Source organism: Mandrillus leucophaeus, unplaced genomic scaffold (assembly GCF_000951045.1).
Source record: "Mandrillus leucophaeus isolate KB7577 unplaced genomic scaffold, Mleu.le_1.0 Scaffold208, whole genome shotgun sequence".
In the NCBI taxonomy this organism is placed as follows: Eukaryota; Metazoa; Chordata; class Mammalia; order Primates; family Cercopithecidae; genus Mandrillus; species Mandrillus leucophaeus.
The window spans coordinates 2,367,424-2,384,169 of record NW_012102121.1 but is presented as its reverse complement, the minus strand read 5'-3'; the positions used below and the strand labels follow the sequence as shown (position 1 = coordinate 2,384,169).

Below are 16,746 nucleotides of genomic sequence, written 5' to 3'. Positions count from 1 at the left end.
CGCCCGCCTCTGCCCTCTCTCTGCAGGATCTACTGGGGCTGTTTCTACTTTTTCCCCTGGCTGCGCATGTGGCGGAGGGAGCGGAGGTGAGGGGGCTGCGATACCGCGGGCCAGCCCCAGGCATGGACGAGACTCAGTCTCTGAGGACCCATCGGGGGGATTCCGGTAGCTCCTGCCCCGCCTCATGCCAGTGTCGGGTCGCCCCACAGCTCGGCGCACCCCGGGGAGCAGAAGCTGGAGCCTCTGCGAGGCCTGATGAGCTGTCTGTCCAGCGGCCTGGGCCCTGCTCCCCAGCGCTCGGGTCGTAGCCTCCCCCGCCGCAGCCCCACCGCCGCTGCCCAGCCAGCCAGTGCATTAAAGATTTAAACCGAAGCCCACCGTACTGACCTCCTGACTCTGCCGCCGCTGTCGCCATTCGAGCCGAGCGCCCCTCCCCACACTGGCTCTGTTCCGTACTGACAGGGCGTCCCTCCCTAAAAGGGTGCCCTTCCACGTCAAAGCCCCTCATCAGTGTCAGGCCTCCTGTTACTATCAATGACTGTCTCCCCCAACCCCATGCCCCAAAAACCCATACTGTGAATAGCCTATATGAAGAGAACTAAATCCTGCCTGTTACTCCCTTCCTCCGAGCCAGGACTTTGCCAACTGTCTGAAGAATCTTCTCTGCTGGGAGTGTATCTCAAACATTTTAAGCAGAGGTGTAGGATGCAGGCTGTAAATGAGAAGAGGGGGAGATTCCTAGAAGCTGCCTGCCACAGAGGAGGGACTTGGGTTGGTGACCTTTCCTACAGTTCATACCCCAACTTTTGGCTCCTCCAGTCTGATCCCAAGTTTAGAGATCCTTGGCATCAGCCTACCTAGCAGTTCTTGCTCCCTCCCTAGGAGAGTCCAAGGGCCACTGCTCTCTGCCGCCCCCTTCTGTCACCCAATCAGTCTGGGACCCACTAACTCAAGTGATGAGAATCAGAGGCTGCTATGTGGGCCTACCTTCAGTTAGGGACTGGACCCAGCACCAGAAAGGGCACCACAAGATTAAGTTAAAGAAAGAGACAGCCCAGTTTCTGGCTGGGGCCAAAGCTTTCAGCCTGCAGCTACCCCTGCTACTGCAGATTTTGGCTAGGGAGAAGACTTGGTCTTAAAGAGGAGAGGTGGGTGCACACCCAGAAGCATTTGCTTTCTGCCTTCCGAAGGCCTCTGGACCAACAAGTCCAGGAAAGACCAGAAAGTATGTATCGCACAGCCAACTGATGGAGAAGGTCTTTGATAAGACCGAGGAACCTTGGAGATTTCCTTGGGATTTCCTCAGTGGCTACACCCAAGCCTTGGAGCGCAAGAGAAAGGCCTAAGCCCTATCCCAAGAGAAAGCCTACTCCATAGAGAGTGGCTGACCCTACAACAGATGACTGCAACAAGATAAGGGCTGGATTACTGCTTTATGACTTAGTTTATGTTTCAAATATAGAGCAGGACTTGCAGATTGAGATCCCTGGACCAGGAGTGGGAAATTCTTCAAGGAGCCAGGGGCACTGAACTTGGCAGCATACCCCCACCCTAGGCAGTTCCCAGCTTCCTGGAAAGGACTGGATAAAGATGAATAGGAGCTTTGCATTGAGGGAGGGGGTAAAGAACAGCTGGGTATGGGATTAGGAGAGAAGTGGCTATAGCTGGAGGGTGGGATGCAGGGGGGTATAGGAGTTGGACATGAGGGTGTGACTGAACCTGGGTAGGGAGGGGGGATGTTCCTCCAGGCCCAGGAAAGGGCTGGAATTTGAGTAGAACAAAGATGTAATTGAGTACTTGAGTCTGATGTCTTCAACAAGTCAGGGACTGGATCTGGAGACCCCAGGCCCCTGCTGGCAAGAGGTTGGCATTCCTGGAACAGGACTAGACAAAAACAGGAAGGTAAGATTCATTGGGCCTTTTACCTGTTTTGACAACAGTAACCTAGCACCAAAGAGCTTTTATCTTCCCTCCTTATCTACCCCACCTTTCCTCCTTGTCTCATCATCCTGGGGAAAGCTGCCACACCTCAGCATCTCCAAAGCACCCTCAATATTACCAAAAAGGGCCTTCCCCCAGCTTCTCTGAATGTGGCTGGCCTCAGCCAAGACCCATCCTCAGCCAGAAGAGCCTGCTCTAGGAACGCATTCCCATCAGTTTCTCCTGATAAGACAGTCAGGTCAGGCCAGGAAGTGGGGAGGAGAAGATGAAGGCAAGCTGGTGCTCGCCTGCCCGCTGCTCCCACCCCACCCAGAACTCCCCTATCAGAATCTGTGTGTGCTAGTGTGAATTTGCTTGTGATTGGATGACTGTGAAAACACAACTGGGTGGGATTGGGACTTTGAGTATAACTGGGGCTATATAATTTTGTCTATGGTTGTCTGATCACGAGTATGACTTTGTGAGGTTGATCGAGTGATTGAGGAGTGACTTCGAATGTGTGGCTATGTATATTTGAGTGTGAATGTCTATCATTAGAGGTTGCTGTGGATGCTTGACTGCCCTTACTCACTGTTCTATCAGTCCCTACATCACACACTAATCCTTCCCTCAGCTTCACTGCCCAGAGCTTAGGAACACATGGGAAATGGCTGTCCTAGATGAGGAAGGAATCTGTGGCAACAGACCAAGAATTAGGGCCCAGGAATGTCACAGGATACACAATACATCTCCAACCACCTCTGACTCACCTAGTGCCCCAGGTAAAAGGCACCCAGATAAAAGGTAGGGGAGGAGGAGAGAGAGAGAAGGAAGAGTCTAGGCTGAGCAAACATGAAGGGGCCCTCAACCTTCTGCAGTCTCCTGCTCCTGTCATTGCTCCTGAGCCCAGACCCTACAGCAGGTGAGTACTTGGGGGTATAGAAAGCTGGGGGTCTGGGTGAATGGGATGAAGTTGAAAAGAACCAGGAAATCCAACCTAACCTCCAGCTGTCTGGCAGAGAGGTTCTTGGTCAGGATCCCTCTGAACACATGGCCCTGTTGCCCTCTAGCATTCCTACTGCCACCCAGCACTGCCTGCTGTACTCAGCTCTACCGAAAACCACTCTCATACAAGCTACTGAGGAAGGTCATCCGGGTGGAACTGCAGGAGGCTGATGGGGACTGTCATCTCCAGGCTTTCGTGTGAGCTCCCACCCCTGACACCCCTGACTCTGACCTCAGTCCCAACCCCTAATGCTGATCCCAACCCCAGCCCTAACTGCTAATTCTGATGCCAACTCAGGTTTTCATCTGGTCCTTGCTCCTAACCCCTGGACCCTAATCTCATCCCCAAGCTATGGCCATAGCTTTGTACCTTTCTCTACCCAGGCTTCACCTGGCTCAACGCAGCATCTGCATCCACCCCCAGAACCCCAGCCTGTCACAGTGGTTTGAGCACCAAGAGAGAAAGCTCCACGGGACTCTGCCCAACCTGAATTTTGGGATGCTAAGGAAAATGGGCTGAAGCCCCCAATAGCCAAATAATAAAGCAGCATTGGACAATAATCTCTAAGTACAATCTCCAAGAACTTCCTTATTCTCTTTATTCACACCTGCGCAACCCCTGCAAGGGGAAAGGCCAAGAGCCAAGGACCCACACACACTCCCCAGGCACCTGCATACATGCATGCAGAGAATATATGTTCCCTGCCTCACAGACACATGGTCACACATGGACACAGATGTACACATTACACACATTCCTCGAGCAGAACTCCAACTCTGGGGTGAAATCAGAGGTACAGGCACCTTTCAGCTGGCAAATTTGAAATACAGGGTCTCACAGAAATGGGCTCCAAACAGAACTTCCAGCTGAGACCCAACCATAGGGATCTACTGTCCATCCATCCACACCAGCAAGACAGAATTATAGGTGGACTCTGCCGAAGCCCTCCTGGGTCCTCTATAGGTTTGGAGCTCCTAAAAGAAGCAGGAGGCAAATCAGGAAAGACAGTAGGACTGGATCTTGGCCCAGACACCCTGAGAATGAAGGAGGTGACTCAGTTCTAAGCTTAACACTCTGAAGATGAGTAGAGGAGCCCAGCTCCGAGGGAGCCTCTTCAACACGCTGAAGATAAGGGAGTGGACCTAGCTGTGGGCCCAGGCACATTAGGAATGAGGGAGGGGACCCAGCACTGATCCAAGACACCTGGAAAAAAAAGGATGAATATCCAGCTCTGAGTCTAATACCCTGGAGGAGTATTAATACTAATACCCTGGAGGGGAGTCCATCTAGGGTCCTTCCTCGGTACCCTGAGAAAAGGGGAAGTGACCCACTTCTTAGCCCAGGGACTCAAGAATGAAAGGCCTAGCCCTCAGCCTAGACATCATTAAAATGAGGAGACCCAACTTGGATTCCCAGCATTTTAAAAATGACTAGGGCAGCCAGCTTTTAATCTGGACACTCAAAATAGGGGCACACATATCCAAGTACAAATCTCCTGGATGTCCTACTCACCTGGACGCCTGTCCACTGGAATCATTGGGGCCAAGAACCCAGGCTTTGGGGATCCATCCTTCCCGCCCCGTCTCATCCTCAGCCTGGGGCATAGAAAGGTAGCTGTCTCTCCAACAATGTGGGGTATCTCAGTCTCCTCCAAAGGGTTTATTAGTAAAGGGTCAGGAGAGGAATCAGTTAAAATCAAGTGGGGCATGGGGGATGGAGGTGTGGGGAGGTAGTTCCAGAATCAGACAGGTTCAGTAGGCAGTCATGAAGGGTGGAGATGAATGTGGTCTATGGACATCAGAGCATTTGTGAGGATCAGAGGCTGAGGGACCGATGGCAGTCACTTACCAGAGCCCCAGTGCCAGGGCTCCAGCCATCAGTCCCAGGAAAGAAAGGATTCCCAAAGACGCCAGCACAGCTACCTGCTCCACAGAGTCCCTGTGATCTAAGAGGGAGGGCCACATGTTACTGAGAGCAAGGCTGACCAAGCTTGGTGTCCCCTTTTCTCTGGGGTTTTCACTCCTTTACAACTCTTGCCCATCTGCCCAAGCTCACCAAGTAGCCGAGGGTGTGGTTGGAGGGAGGGGCTTGGAGGAGCAGGGCTGTCCACCTGAGGCTCCACCTCTGGCTGCATGTGTAGCTGACCCCAAGCTGGTACCTCCTTTGGTACGGTCCCTAAAGGAAGGCAAGACACAATAAGTGTCCATACGCTGGTGGGGATGGGGGTCACGTCCTGCACTCAAGGCCAAGGCCTAGATTGGAAGTCAACCCTTCTAGGAGGAGGAGCCTGATAGGGCATGGCCAGTTCCTAGGGAGCATCGCAAGCTCCAAGCTTGTAGAAGTGGAGCCTGTAACTGCAGGGGTGGAGGCCAAGGGGAAGGACTTAAGCTAAGACAGGGCTGTAGGCAAACAAGAATGAAGTCTGGGACAGTAACTGCGGTGCCTGCATGGGCAAGGCATATGTCACCTGGCTGTCTTTTGGAATTGGTTCAGCTGATAGATGCTTTGGGGTGGGACCTCTGCCCTTTTCTTTGGCTTTGTCTCTCACCAGTGCTCGGAGTTCCCCAGGCCTCCGGGCTCCAGGTGCTCCAGGTGCCAGCATCCAGAAAGTCCCGGGCACTGACTCGTACGGCATGGGGCAGCCCAGCCACAGCATCTGTGATCATCTCCTCCAGTCCAGCTGGCTCCACCTGGGGGTAAACATGACTCATTGTTACCCAGCTTGTAAGTGCAGGGCCTTCCCAGCCACCGTCTGCAAAGAGCACCCCTTGCTCCCAGTCTCATCCTAAAGCCTAGTAGAGCTGTCCAGGTCTCATGTTGGGTGTCTGGTGGGGCTGAGTCTACACCTAGTGTTTGTAAGACAGCAGTAGTGATTACTTAGAGAGGCTGTGGCATCAGGCAGCCTGGGTTCAAATCTTTGGTGAACCACATATTGAATGACCCTTTGGGCCTCTCTGTGACTCAGTTTCTTCATTTGTAAAATAGAGGTGAATATACCTAAACAAAACAATGTATGCAAAAAGTGTAGCCAGGAACCCCACAGGAAGGCAGCACTAAGTAAATATTAGTTATTATCTGATGCTGCTGCTCCCCAGTCCTGATACCAGCCAACCTTTAACATCTCCTGAGATTCTAATTCACTGCTATCCTCAGCTGGGGATATGAGTGTTTGTAGGAGACGTGCCTCTAGGTAAGGCACTCCTTTTCCTAAGAGTTATTTTTAGGCTGGGCACCATGTCTCACACCTGTAATCCCAGCACTTTGGGAGGCCGAGGTGGGCGGATCATGAGGTCATGAGTTCGAGACCAGCCTGGCCAATATGGTGAAACCCCGTCTCTACTAAAAATACAAAAATTAGCCAGGCATGGTGGCAGGCACCTGTAGTCCCAGTTACTCAGGAGGCTGAGGCAGGAGAATTGCTTAAACCCAGGAAACGGAGGTTGCAGTGAGCCGAGATCATGCCACTGCACTCCAGCCTGGGTGACAGAGCGAGACTCCTTCTCAAAAACAAAAAAAAAAAAAAAAAAGAGTGATTATTTTTTTAAAAGCCATTGCTATCTTCCCACAGATGGGCTTCACATCTTAGTTATAGCCCCACAGGACAGACACTCCATTTGTCAGTCACCACTGCAACCCAGCACCCAGTACAAAGCCTGGCCCACAGGGAAGTGTTGGGTCTTCAGTGACCTGCCAGCGCTGGGAAGCTACACAGAACACCCAGGATCATGAAATCAGAGATAGGACCCACAGCCGCGGGTTGGGACGCACTCCAGGCCTCACCGTGGACCAGGCTGGATGCTGTGCCGGACGGTACTGCAAACGGAACTTGAGCAGGAAGTGGGGCTGGCGCGGCCAGGAGGCAGGGTATGTCCAGCTGGCTCGCAGGCGTCGGGGGAAACCTGGTACCGACTCTACCCGCAGGCCCTGGGGTGGGTCAGGGCGCACTAAGGGCGTCAAGACACAAAGTCAGGGTAGGCTATGGGTCCCTGTCACTTCCCTACCACTTTCCAAAGTGTGTGTTTAAAGGAGCCTTAGCCAGACACTCCTGAGAGGGGAGGGGAAATCTTAAACCTGATCATTCATTAGACTCAGACCGGTCATCTGTATTATGAAATGGGCTGAGGCCGGGTGTGGTGGCTCATGCCTGTAATCCCAGCACTTTCGAAGGCCAAGGTGAGAGGTTCACTTGATGCCAGGAGTTTGAGACCAGTGTGGGCAACATAGCAAAACCCTGTCTCCACAAAAAATTTTAAAAATTAGCCAGACATGGTGGCACATGCCTGTAATCCCAGCTACTTGGGAGGTTGAGGTAAGGGGATAGCTTGAGCCCAGGAGTTGGAGGCTGCAGTGAGCCAAGATCACGCCACTGAACTTCATCCAGGCTGGGCACAAAGTAAGACCCTATATCAACAAAAAAAGGAAGAAAAAGAAAAAAAGAAGCCACCTGAGATCTGTGGGTGGGCTTTTGAAATGCTTGTTGAGTGAATAAAAGAGCAATTCTTATTTTCATCCAAGGAAGATGAATTGGCCCAAATTCCAGCTAGAGTTTTAGTGTCCCACTCCCATGCACAGGTCAAGGAAGGAGGGGCTAGCAAGGCAGGACATGACATATGGCTGCATTCAGTACAGGGCCCAGAGCAGGGCCTGCTCTGCGGCTAGGCAGCCAGTCAGGCAGTGTGGGTAGCAGTAGCGGCCTCTAGAGTGTGTGCTGAAATAACCATGCCTCCTGGGCTCTGATCCCTTTGCCTTCTCAGGCTCCACAGGGCCTTCTGTGTGTGAAATGGCGTCTATGTTGGGAGGAAACTGTTTGGGATCTCTGGGAGTGGAGAGATCTGAGTCCATTTGGGGTCTCTGTGGTGGGGGTCTGGGGGAGGTCTAGGGGTGGGTACTCACAGATGCTCTGCAAGCTCACATCCAGCAGGCGTGTGCTGGCGCCCAGTGGGTTCACCTCAGTCACATTAATCCGGTACTGGCTCCAGAACTCAGCCCCGTGGACAACACAGCGGGCAGCACCTAAGGGATCCTGTGGGCATGGCCAGGGCCCTGTGGATGGACTCCTCCTAGAAGGGAGGACATGGTCTTGGGCTCTGAAAATGCCTACTGTGGGACCCAGCTGGAGCCCCCACATGCTCCCTCATGTCCTACCTCTGGCTATCAGCTCCTAGAACTGTCTTCTTCCTGGTGGGGAGGGGGCCGTCTGAAGTCATGAAGGAAAAGAGGGCCTTCTGCCCTCTCTGAGGCTTTCCTCAGAACCTACCTCCCTGCTTCCCACACCCATGTTGTGCCAGCATACCCAAATGTGTAGGCATCCACACCCGATCACGCACACACCTGTAGGAGGTGAGGTAGCGGGTGGGTAAACCGCTGATCTGGCTGGGACTCCAAGTGCAAGAGAAGTTCTCATAGTCAGCTGCTTGGCAGGAGACAACAGGGCGGGCTGGAGGGTCTAGAGGCAGAGGGTACACCTGGAGACTGAGCAGTCCTCAGGTCCTCCTGGTCCCAGAGGGCTTATTCAGGTCCCATACTCCCTCAGGATCCTCTTGTGTCATCACTGCCACCCTCCCCAACTCACAGCCCAGCTGCAGGGTCACTGTGCCCCCAAGTGCACCATCCAGCGTCTGGCAGATGTAGGTGCCCTCATCAGTGCTGTCTGCCTGGGTCAGGACCAGTTCATGCCCTAGCCCAGAGTCAGGTCCCTGGAGCAGCCTTGGCTCCCCGTCCCGAAACCAGGACACTGGGTCCCTGGAAGTAAGATGAGATGACAATGGACAAAGACAAGATGTCAAGCATAAGTCAGACCATGCCACAGCTCTCCATTGGCTTCTAACTGCATTTGCAATAGAACCCAAATTCCTTTTACTGGCTTTCAAAGCCCCTTGTGAGCCAGCCCTTGCCTTCCTTTCCTTCCTCAGCTCCTCTCTGTCTCCCCTCACCCACTGAAAACTCCAGCTACATTGGTCTTCTTTCTATTCCTTGCGAGTATTGAGCTCATTCCCACCTCAGGGCATTTTGCACTAGCTGTTCCCTCTGTCAGGAGCACTTATACCTTAATGTGCGCACGGCTGCCTCCTTCCTGACCTTCAGAAATCAGCTTCAACATTACCTCCTCAGAGAGACGTTTCCTAACTACCAATTAAAAAGTAACCACAGGCCAGGCGCAGTGGCTCACGCCTGTAATCCAGCACTTTGCAAGGCTGAGGCGGGTGGATTACTTTAAATCAGGAGTTCCAAGCCTGATCAACATGGTGAAATCCCGTGTCTACTAAAAATACAAAAAAATTAGCAGGACCTGGTGGTGCGTGCCTGCAATCCCAGCTACTTGGGAGGCTGAGGCAGGAGAATCACTTGAATCCAGGAGGCAGAGGTTGCAGTGAGCCCAGATTGCACCACTGCACTCCAGCCTGGGCAACAGAGTGAGACTGTCTCAAAAAAATAAATAAATAAATAAGGTAACCACTCAGTTGTCCTCTTCAACATCCCTCTCTTTGGCTTTTCTGCCCTGCGGGTATTACTATCTGGCAAGATTCTCCTTTGCTTATTGTCTTCCCCACTAAGATGTAAGCTCCGTGAAGGCAGGCACCTTGCCTGGCATTAGCACTGCTGTATCCCAGAGCCTAGAATAGACCTGGCACTTGGCAGGTACTCAAAACATACCAGCTGAATTTTCTGTAGAATAAGGATGGTTAGAGGGTTAGGACAGATAAGAGAGGTGAGGATTACGGACAGAGCAGGCAAGGATGGGAGGAGTGGGACATGAGGACTAGGCAAAGTCAAGAAAGGGTCATGAGTGTCAGACCAACAGGCAGGGGGCACTTACCCAGCAGTCACTCCAGGACAACACAGCTTCACGGACCTGCCGGGCTGCCCATACTGGACCCCTGTGGAGGGCACTTCTGAGGTGAGGCTCTTCCTTTACCCCCCTCCCCACTTTGTGAGAATGGCAGATAAGAATCAGACTGTTAAAACCTGGGTGGTGGGGGGCTCACTGGATCAAAGCATCATGTTATAATCTGGAGACAGAGGTCAGAGAACATAGTAGAGAGGGGACCTAGGTTGGATGACAGGGGCAGCGGTGGTGTCACAAGTTAGGCATGGGAAGGGGCCACAGTGAGGGTGGCAAGTCACAAGTCAGAGTTGGGGGGTTGTAGAGCAGGGTTCTTCTCACCTGGGGGGCCCCAGGCCTGGGGGCAGGAGGAGGAGGCAGACACCAGGGCTGTAGCCACGGCCACCAGGACCCTGCTCAGCCCTGAGCAGCCGCTGCTCATCTGTGGGGAGAGGTAGAGTCAGAAATCCCCGACCCCTGAGAAGGGAGGCTAAAGCCTGGCTCTTCCTCTCCAAAACTGAGCCTTCCTAGAGAAAAACTGATGCATCAAGTGGGGTAAGGCTGTTAGAAATCACTGGGGGAACTGATCTGAGGTCCCCTTTCCCTCCGTATACCCAGTGCTTTGCATGTGCGCGCACACACACACACGGACACTCACACCCTTCATCTCAGTCCTGGGCTTAGGGCCCAGAACAAAAGCCGGAGGCAACAGACTGTGCCAGCAACTCCCCCTCCACCGCCCTTGGCGCCCACCCCTGGCACCAAGCACTGGCACCAGCTCAGCCACTCCCATTAACCCCTCCAGTCCAGCTGTTGGGAATTCTGGTATTTACCCCCACCTGGTCCAGGGCTTATCACCACCGCTGATTAACCTGGGCAGACCTTATCACCCTGGGGGAAGGCTGTCATCATGGATCTGAGCCCATCTGGCACTCCCACCCTGAGGCCTACCCCTGCTCTGGCTGCCAGGCTTCTCGCCTGAACCTGGCTCCTTGCTCTGGCTACTTGGGCCACTCAGCTGGGCCTGGCTCTGACACTTCGTTGGTCTCCAGTCTGTGAAGCTGGATGGGGCTAGGGTGCAGGCTGGGGCTGTGTAGTTAAGCAGATCCAGATGCCCTGGCTGCTGCCAGAGGCTGGGGGTGGGTGAGGAGCCAGCAGATGGAGATGGAGACAGGGTGGCGGGGAGGGGAGGGGAGGGAAGGGGATGGGAGGCTGAGAGGAACTGGGAGCCTGCAGGAACAGGCATGGGGGCCACAGCACCAAGAGATACTCAGAGATCAGGACTAGGAGGTGATGGGGCAGTGTGGGAAGTGTTGGAAAGACTGGATTGGGGTCGGCGGAAACTCAAAAAGCTAACAGTGTGTCTATATTGCAGGTGGGGGATGCTAGGAGAGAGAGATTCTGGACGAGGGGGAGCAGAAGGAGGAAGGCAGTGGTGAAGTGGATGGAGAACGAAGGGGCAGGCAGGGAAAGGGTTCTGGGTACAAGACCAGAAAAGGAAGAGCACGGACCCTTCAGGAGTAGTAGAGCAGAGCAGGGCCTCCATGTGTCTGTGTGTCTGTCTGAGTGTGTCCAGTTGGCTCACCCCTGGCCACCCAGCCACACTTACCCTGCTTAGCCCCACCCTACCTCGGTGATCCCAGCGGCAGAGTGTCCATGGCCTCCAGGACTTCCTCTCACCAGCTACAGCCCCAGTCTCCTACTCCACTCAGTTCTGGGACCCCAAAGCCATCCCCTCCTTCCCCTTCCCTGCCCCGCCCCCTCTAAGCCCTGGAGCTCCGCTGCCCCTAGCCAGGCCCCCTCCCCGCTTCTGCCTCCTCCCTCCTTCCCTCCCACCCAAGGCTCTGTGAAGGGAAGAGGCCTCCCCCAAGTCTGGAAAGGAAGCCACAGACACAGCCAAGGCCAGCAAGAGGGAAAGGAGGGTGGCTAATACTTATGTCCTTGTCAGTGAGAGATGCCCTGTGTTTTCACACAGCCAGACATAGTCACATTCACACATGGACTCATGACGCACAGTTAACAAAAGGGCATGCCTTTGAACACACGTGGACACAATCAAATGAAAAATCAGATACAAACTCCTCCTCTTTTCACTCCTCACCAAATGTTTCCTTAGGGCACAGCTGGCTGTGCTTCCAGGAGAAAGGAGGCCCCAAGTTGGGGGATATAAGGAGAGGCCAAAGAGTGCAGTTCCCCCTCCCCTGGAAGTTCCAGCCATTTCTCACCTCCCCCTCCACTCTTTGGGCCCCAGCACCAGGAAATGCCTTTGGTCCCTTGGTGCCAGATACACAAGACCCACAGTTACCCTCAGACTTACACACTCTCACATGCGGTCACTCACAGTCACACAGGCACAGCCACACAGCCTCAGACTCAGATACACTTACACATATTCATAAACTCACGCAGTCACACACATACACAGCCGCTACCAGGGCTCACAGCACCGCCTAAAAGCAACTCCTCATCATGGTCTAAGCCCCCTCTCTCAGGGAGCTCTTAGCAGTGGCAGACCTGCATCTCATCACTGTTACAGGCCCCCAACTAGCCAAAGACATCAAGATCAGCAGGGAAGGCAGGCATAGGGGCACAGGGAGAAACAAAAAGACAGGAGAGGCAAAACTGGAAATGCACCCACACAGAGACCAGGGGAACAAAGCTATGAAGAAACACGCAGAGATATCTCTAGTAAGACAGCAACAGGGAGAGAAAACGGCATGTAAGGGAAACTGAGTCAAGCAGGGAAACAGAAAGGAGCAGTAGACCTGATGCTAGGGATTCTTGAGCAGAGGAAGAAGGAGGGGTAGCCACGTGTGTTGTGGGTGTGTCCGTCCATGCTGGACACTTAAGAGAAAGGTCAGTCCCATGGGCTCTTGAAGTAGGTCCCCCAATACATGAATACAGCTGTACTCCCACACGGTTTAAGTTAGGACCCAGTACATACACATAGTCACAAACCTCACTTTTGCTCTGCTACTGCTGAAGTCACACATTGGCACACACAAAGCCAGCCACCCACTCTCATGCTGGCAGACATGGTCTCAAACCCCACAGAGACCTTCCCAAAACACATTCCCTAATGTGGTCACAGTCCCTCTCACACAAACACACAACCCAGTCCCACCAAAAATGTGCATTGACAGATACACACATAATCCCACACTTGCACAGCCACATGCAGCCCCAGCTCCATGCACACTGACACACGCAGTCACATTAGCTGACAGCTGCACCAAGTGACACTCAGAATCGCACACAATGATACTGTCACACAGACACAGACTCACAGGCACACACACACTGACAGTCGTCAGTCACTCTCGGCCTTTCAGATCATACATCACCCTGCCCCGCCCACTCGTGACAAGACTTTGGCGTCTACACCAGGCCTCACCTTCCGCGGCCGCTGCCGCCAGCGCCCTCTGCCCTCGCCCTCTGCCCCGGCCTCTACTCCCTCCCGCCCTGGGCCCCCGCAGTGGGGGCGGCTCCGCCCAGACGCCAATGGAAGGAGAGGAGTGAAATAGGGGGGCTGCTGGCCCATTGGAGACTCCAACTGCCAATCACCTCCACCCCCACCTCCGCCGGACACTTCCTGTCCCGTCCCGGACTGAAGAGGCTGCCGGGGACAGAGTCTGGAGCTGGATTCCTGGGTCTCCGCCTGAAGGCCTACCCACCCTGGAACTGCAGGACTGGAAACAAGAGCCACTGGCCAGGTGATTGGAGAAGCTGAAGGTGCCCCTGACTCCAGATAAGGAAGAAGGAGGGCTGTGTAGGGCAGTGGTTCTCAAAGTTTGCTGGATATTGTGGTTTGAAAACTGCAAAACCCCACCCCATACCAATTAAATCATAATCTCTGGAGGTTGGACCTAGACATCAGTATTGTTTAAAACTTCCCAGATGATTCCAAAATGCAGCCAAATCAGAGATGTAAGGTGTGTCGGGTATATGTATACCTCAAGAAACCAGCCACCCACCCAGGGCTCTCATCTACTCCCCAGTCACGGGAAGCTCGAGGGAAATGTGTGCATACTGTGTCTATCAGATCTTCCAGACCGGAGCAACACGCCCAAGTTCCAGGTACTTCCCCTTCAGGATCTCAGGGAAGAAAGACCCTGGTCTGGAAGGCAGGCAGCCAAGGTTCTCCTGGGCAGGATTCAGTCACTGTCCAGCCTTAGTGTGATTTCCCCACCCACAGGCTTGGTTCCCCTGGGAAAAGAATGAAGGCAAAAACCATTCTGGCCATCCCTGCATCATTCACAATCCCTGCCTTCACCTTAAAATTTGGAGGACCCCAGGTGGCATCAGGTCTGCTGTGTTGCATAGACTGTTGTTCCCACAGCATTGCCAGGGAAACAGGTCCAGAGGGGACAGAATAGACCCCAGGTCACTCTGAGAGCCATACCTTCCTTCCAGGCCCTGGGGTTCCTAACTCTAGCGGTCCCTTCCCTGTCAGAGCTGTTTCTGTTTGTGCAATGATTGGGGCACAAGGGCAGCAGAAGTATATGGTGCCCACACATGTGAGAGTCTGGAGGAGCCAAGGACACAAAGCCACGTACACGCTCCCTACATGCTCTCTACCCGCCCCTTTAGCCCCTGTGGTCTGGAGCAGAGCCAAGCTGCAGCCACTCACAAAGCCAGGGTTCTGGCCAGCAGCCCAGGATCTGGCCACTGACCACTGGGATCAGGATCTAGCTCACCCGCTCCCCGTCAAACCCTCAGGCCCAGGCTTGGAGCTGACACCCTAGGTGTGGTGGCAAAGGGGGCTCTGGCCTTCCCAAAGCCTCAGCCACAACCAAGACACAAGATTTTAAAACAGTTTCCTAAACTGGGATACTGTCATTACACCAAGAGTAAGAGAATCTATAGGCTAGATGTAATACTGAATATTAATTTTGTTCAGAAATTTGGGTGGAATTTTTGCATCAAGATTTTACACATTTGTAAACAAAGAAAAGTTGTAGCCGGAGCTATGCCTTTAGCTTTTAACCCTGTATCTCTGAAGGTTCACACTCCTCTGATACTAGAGTATGTGATTAAAGTTTGAGATGCACAGTTTTATTAATGCTATATCTGCCCAAATTCCAGGCCAGGATTCAAGGCCCTTTCTGCTTAATTCAGCAAGACTGTTGAAAAAAAAAAAAAAAGGACTCAAGGCCCTGTGGTCGGCATGGTCAGGCGATGGTTGCTGTCTCCCTGTCCTTCTGCCCCAGGCTGTAATGAACATCAGGAAGTGCCCTTAGTCTCTCCGCAGCCTGGAAAAGGGACAGGGAGCAATTAAGGAGGATAAGGGCTGGGCTGCCAAGAATGGTGGTATGGACTTCTTTTCTTCTTTTTCTTTTTTTTTGAGACAAGGTCTCGCTCTGTTACCCAGGCTGGAATGCTGTCATGCCATGATCATAGCTCACTGCAGCCTCAAACTCCTGGGCCCAAGTGATCCTATCTCAGCCTCCCAAGTATCTGGGACCACAGGTATATGCCACCACACCTGGCTAACTTTTTAAATTTTTTTTTGTAGAGACAAGGTCTTCCTATGTTTCCCAGGCTAGTCTTGAACTTCTGGGCTCAAGCAATCCTCCCATCTTGACCTCCCAAAGTGCTGGGATTAAGGCGTGAGCCACCACACCTGGCCAATGGTATGGAGTTCTGGGTGCTCAGAAGATACTTTGCTGGATATTGTGGTTTGAAATATGAATATGAAATATGAATGCCACAGGCCCACTGGGGGTGGGCCTGTGGAATTGTGAGACTGGTGATAAGGACTGCTGGAGCCTCCAGGGGATGAAAGAGTTGAGCAGCTCCTGAGTCCCAAGGAATGCCCAGGTTGTTATGGGAACTATCAGGGTCATGACTGTTGGGATCCCTGGAGGAATCAGGAGAGAAAGGAGATCTGAGGACCATACTCTCCTTCCAGGCCCTAGGGCTCCTAACTTTGGCAGTGCCTTCCCTGCCAGAGCTGTTTTCTGCCTTATGCAATGATTGGAGCACAAGGGCAACAGAAGTATCAGGTGCCTGCACATACTGCATGTGAGAGTCTGGAGAAGCCAGACTGCTCTGAGTCCTGACCTGCTCAGGGGTGAGGTCCCTCTGAGCCTGAGCAAGCATTTCGTAGCCAACCATGAATTTCCGGACAGTGGCAGAGCGCAGGAGCGGAGGGTAGTAATGAGCGTGCAGCTGCCAGTGGTCCCAGTTGGCCCCGGCCTCGGATCCTGTGGGAGCCCCTGACAGAAAGAAGAGAGATAATGGGGAGAGAGAGCCCTTTTTCAGTTATCCAGCTTAGCCCCTACCCCCAAACCCAGCCAGGTGTCTGAAAACTACATCTCCCAGGATCCCTGCCTGAGAAGAGCTGGCAGGAGATTAGAAAGCATATTGGAGACATATTTTCACCAAGTTTGCTGCTCCACCCTCAGTCCCAGCATCTCTGCTCTTGCCACACCCCCCAGCAACTGTTTTAAGGCTTGCTCCTTTGGGGTTGCAGTTCACTGGGTTGGGCCCCAGGCCCAGAAATAGTGTTGGGGCTAGATATAGGTACTTGAAAAGCCTCACCATGCCAGCCCATGGAGTAGGGAAAGGACGTCTCAAAGAGGTTGTCGTACTTGGTCAAGAGCTTCTTCATGATGGAGGCTAGATCTGGAATCAGAGCCTGACTCTCAGCCTGGGGTCCAGATGCTGAACCTACTGGGAGCAACCCCCATCCAGTGCCTAGCCCCAGGATCCTACTTGGGAGACTGACCATCACGCTCAGCAGGGGTCAGCTCAGGTAGCCGCTGCACATGCCGACGGGGCAGCAGCAGTGTCTGGTAGGGCCATGTTGCCCAGAAGGGGACCAGTACTAACCAGTGCTCACTGGTTAGGACCAGACGTTCCTAGGCAGGCAGAATGGATAGGAAGTCATCAAGATGACATAAGAGCTGGGGTGGGGTCAGCAAATAGGCAGGGGAAGCAGAAGAAAAGAATGTGCCCAGAATCTGATGCCTTCTCACCACCTCCACCACTAACC

General features: G+C 53.3%; 3 protein-coding genes and 1 long non-coding RNA gene across 8 annotated transcripts in view; 2 read left to right on the top strand and 2 right to left on the bottom strand.

The window, feature by feature from the left end:
- Positions 1–372, top strand: part of LOC105539682 — a 1,255-nt gene extending 883 nt beyond the window's left edge. For both annotated transcript variants that reach the window (XR_001006089.1, XR_001006090.1), the window contains exons 3-4: positions 27–86; positions 210–372. This is a non-coding gene — a long non-coding RNA (uncharacterized LOC105539682). The remainder of the gene's footprint in view (positions 1–26; positions 87–209) is intronic.
- A 2,340-nt stretch (positions 373–2,712) lies between these two features.
- CCL27 (chemokine (C-C motif) ligand 27) lies at positions 2,713–3,506 on the top strand. Its single transcript, XM_011980068.1, has 3 exons — positions 2,713–2,842; positions 2,991–3,123; positions 3,310–3,506. Exons 1-3 carry the CDS (start codon positions 2,773–2,775, stop codon positions 3,443–3,445), a joined length of 339 nt encoding a protein of 112 aa, XP_011835458.1. The 5' UTR covers positions 2,713–2,772; the 3' UTR covers positions 3,446–3,506.
- Positions 3,498–13,717, bottom strand: IL11RA (interleukin 11 receptor, alpha). 2 transcript variants are annotated; one of them, XM_011980069.1, is made up of 13 exons: positions 13,144–13,717; positions 10,092–10,191; positions 9,744–9,804; positions 8,499–8,668; positions 8,258–8,372; positions 8,072–8,104; positions 7,820–7,986; positions 6,707–6,870; positions 5,475–5,616; positions 4,982–5,101; positions 4,775–4,871; positions 4,439–4,521; positions 3,498–3,900 (listed from the first exon to the last, which is right to left on the bottom strand). In XM_011980069.1, the coding sequence occupies exons 1-13, from the start codon at positions 13,288–13,290 to the stop codon at positions 3,884–3,886; spliced, it is 1,416 nt and encodes a 471-aa protein (XP_011835459.1). In that variant the 5' UTR covers positions 13,291–13,717; the 3' UTR covers positions 3,498–3,883. The 2 variants fall into 2 exon arrangements, with proteins under 2 accessions (XP_011835459.1, XP_011835460.1); XM_011980070.1 differs by lacking the exon at positions 13,144–13,717 and adding an exon at positions 11,379–11,480.
- A 1,065-nt stretch (positions 13,718–14,782) lies between these two features.
- Positions 14,783–16,746, bottom strand: part of GALT (galactose-1-phosphate uridylyltransferase) — an 18,027-nt gene continuing 16,063 nt past the window's right edge. For all 3 annotated transcript variants that reach the window (XM_011980072.1, XM_011980071.1, XM_011980074.1), the window contains 4 exons: positions 16,480–16,612; positions 16,293–16,376; positions 15,813–15,967; positions 14,783–15,001 (listed from right to left, as the gene is read on the bottom strand). In XM_011980072.1, coding sequence (XP_011835462.1) covers positions 14,921–15,001; positions 15,813–15,967; positions 16,293–16,376; positions 16,480–16,612 — 453 coding nt within the window. In that variant the 3' untranslated portion in view covers positions 14,783–14,920. The remainder of the gene's footprint in view (positions 15,002–15,812; positions 15,968–16,292; positions 16,377–16,479; positions 16,613–16,746) is intronic.